The sequence below is a fragment of the Numida meleagris genome, chromosome 5 (genome assembly GCF_002078875.1).
Source record: "Numida meleagris isolate 19003 breed g44 Domestic line chromosome 5, NumMel1.0, whole genome shotgun sequence".
Lineage (NCBI taxonomy): Eukaryota > Metazoa > Chordata > Aves > Galliformes > Numididae > Numida > Numida meleagris.
Window position 1 is genome coordinate 51,105,305 of NC_034413.1, and position 1,207 is coordinate 51,106,511.

At 76.1% G+C, this 1,207-nt stretch overlaps 1 protein-coding gene across 2 annotated transcripts in view; it reads left to right on the forward strand.

Moving 5' to 3' along the window:
- SP3 (Sp3 transcription factor) overlaps positions 888-1,207 on the forward strand; it is a 31,213-nt gene continuing 30,893 nt past the window's right edge. For both annotated transcript variants that reach the window (XM_021398050.1, XM_021398051.1), the window contains exon 1: positions 888-1,042. In XM_021398050.1, coding sequence (XP_021253725.1) covers positions 1,036-1,042 — 7 coding nt within the window. In that variant the 5' untranslated portion in view covers positions 888-1,035. The remainder of the gene's footprint in view (positions 1,043-1,207) is intronic.

A 1,207-nucleotide genomic window follows, 5' to 3' on the forward strand; every position in this document is an offset into this window, starting at 1 on the left:
TCCTACTTTTCCTCGTGTTGCACAACGTGAGGGACAGAGCAACCGACTGGTGATGAAGGGAATCGTATCGACCTCCCTTACTGTGACTCAAAGAAACCCGTGGGCACCACCAACTGCTTGGCCCCTTCTCTCAGGGCAGGGCACTACGCTCCCGCCAGCGGGACGCTGCTGAGCCCTCGCGTCTCTGGAGGGCTCTGCCTGACGCGGGAGCCGCCCGGCCAGCCACCAGCTACGAGCCGCGGCCGCCAGCTCCTTACGCAACGGCTGCGCTCCGCCGTGGCAAGGCCCCCTGCGCCCACCCCGCCGCCGGCCGCCAGGGGCCGGCGCGGCACCCCGCCAAGCGGGGCCCGCCCGAGCGGCCCGGCTCCCCGGGGACGGCGCGCCGACATCTTAGCGCCGGCGGAGCGCAGGCTCCGCCGCAGCCGGCACCCCGCCGGGGAGGCTTCGAACGAGCGCCGAGCCGGCCCGGCGCCCCCGGGCGCCGCAGAAGGACGCGGGGAACAAAGGCTCCGAGCGACCCCCGCGGCGGGGCCCCGCCGCCCCCTCCAGCCCGACCCCGTCCCGGAGGTGCCCGGGAGGCGCGGGACGCGGCAGGCCGCGGCCGCCGCTCATTGTTCCTCGCACCAGCCCCGGCAAACAGGAAGCCGCCTCGGCGCGAGGCGCCCCCCCCGCCCCCGACGGGTGACTGGCAGGCCGGGCGGCCAGTGCGAGCGGCGCTGGCGGCGAGGCGCAGCCAACCAACGCGCGCGCGCGGGCGTAGGCGGGAGTTCCGGGCTGGCAGGCGGGCGGGCGGGCGGCGGTGTCGGCCGGGCCCCCTCTCCCGCTGCAAGCCCCACCTTTCGGCTTTCCCGCACCGTCAATCAAAATAGGAAAAAAAACCCCGGAGTAGGCTCGGGCCGCCGCCGCCGCTTCAGCCCGTGAGCACAATAAGCATGTCCCCGGCGGCGGCCGCTTAGCCCGGCCCGCAGGGCCTGCGCGCCAGCCAGCCGGCCCGCCCGCCGTCCGCCCCGCCAGCCGGCCGCTCGCACCCGCACCATGACCGGTACGTACGCACCGACCGAGCCGCCCCGCGGGGCTCCCCGCTCCTGCTCCGGCCCTGCGCGTCCCCCGCTCCGGCCCCCGAGCGTCCGCGCGGCAGCGAGGCGAGAGCGGCACTGAGAGCGGCAGCAGGAGGAGCAGGGGGAGGAGGGAGAAGAGGGGCAGGGGC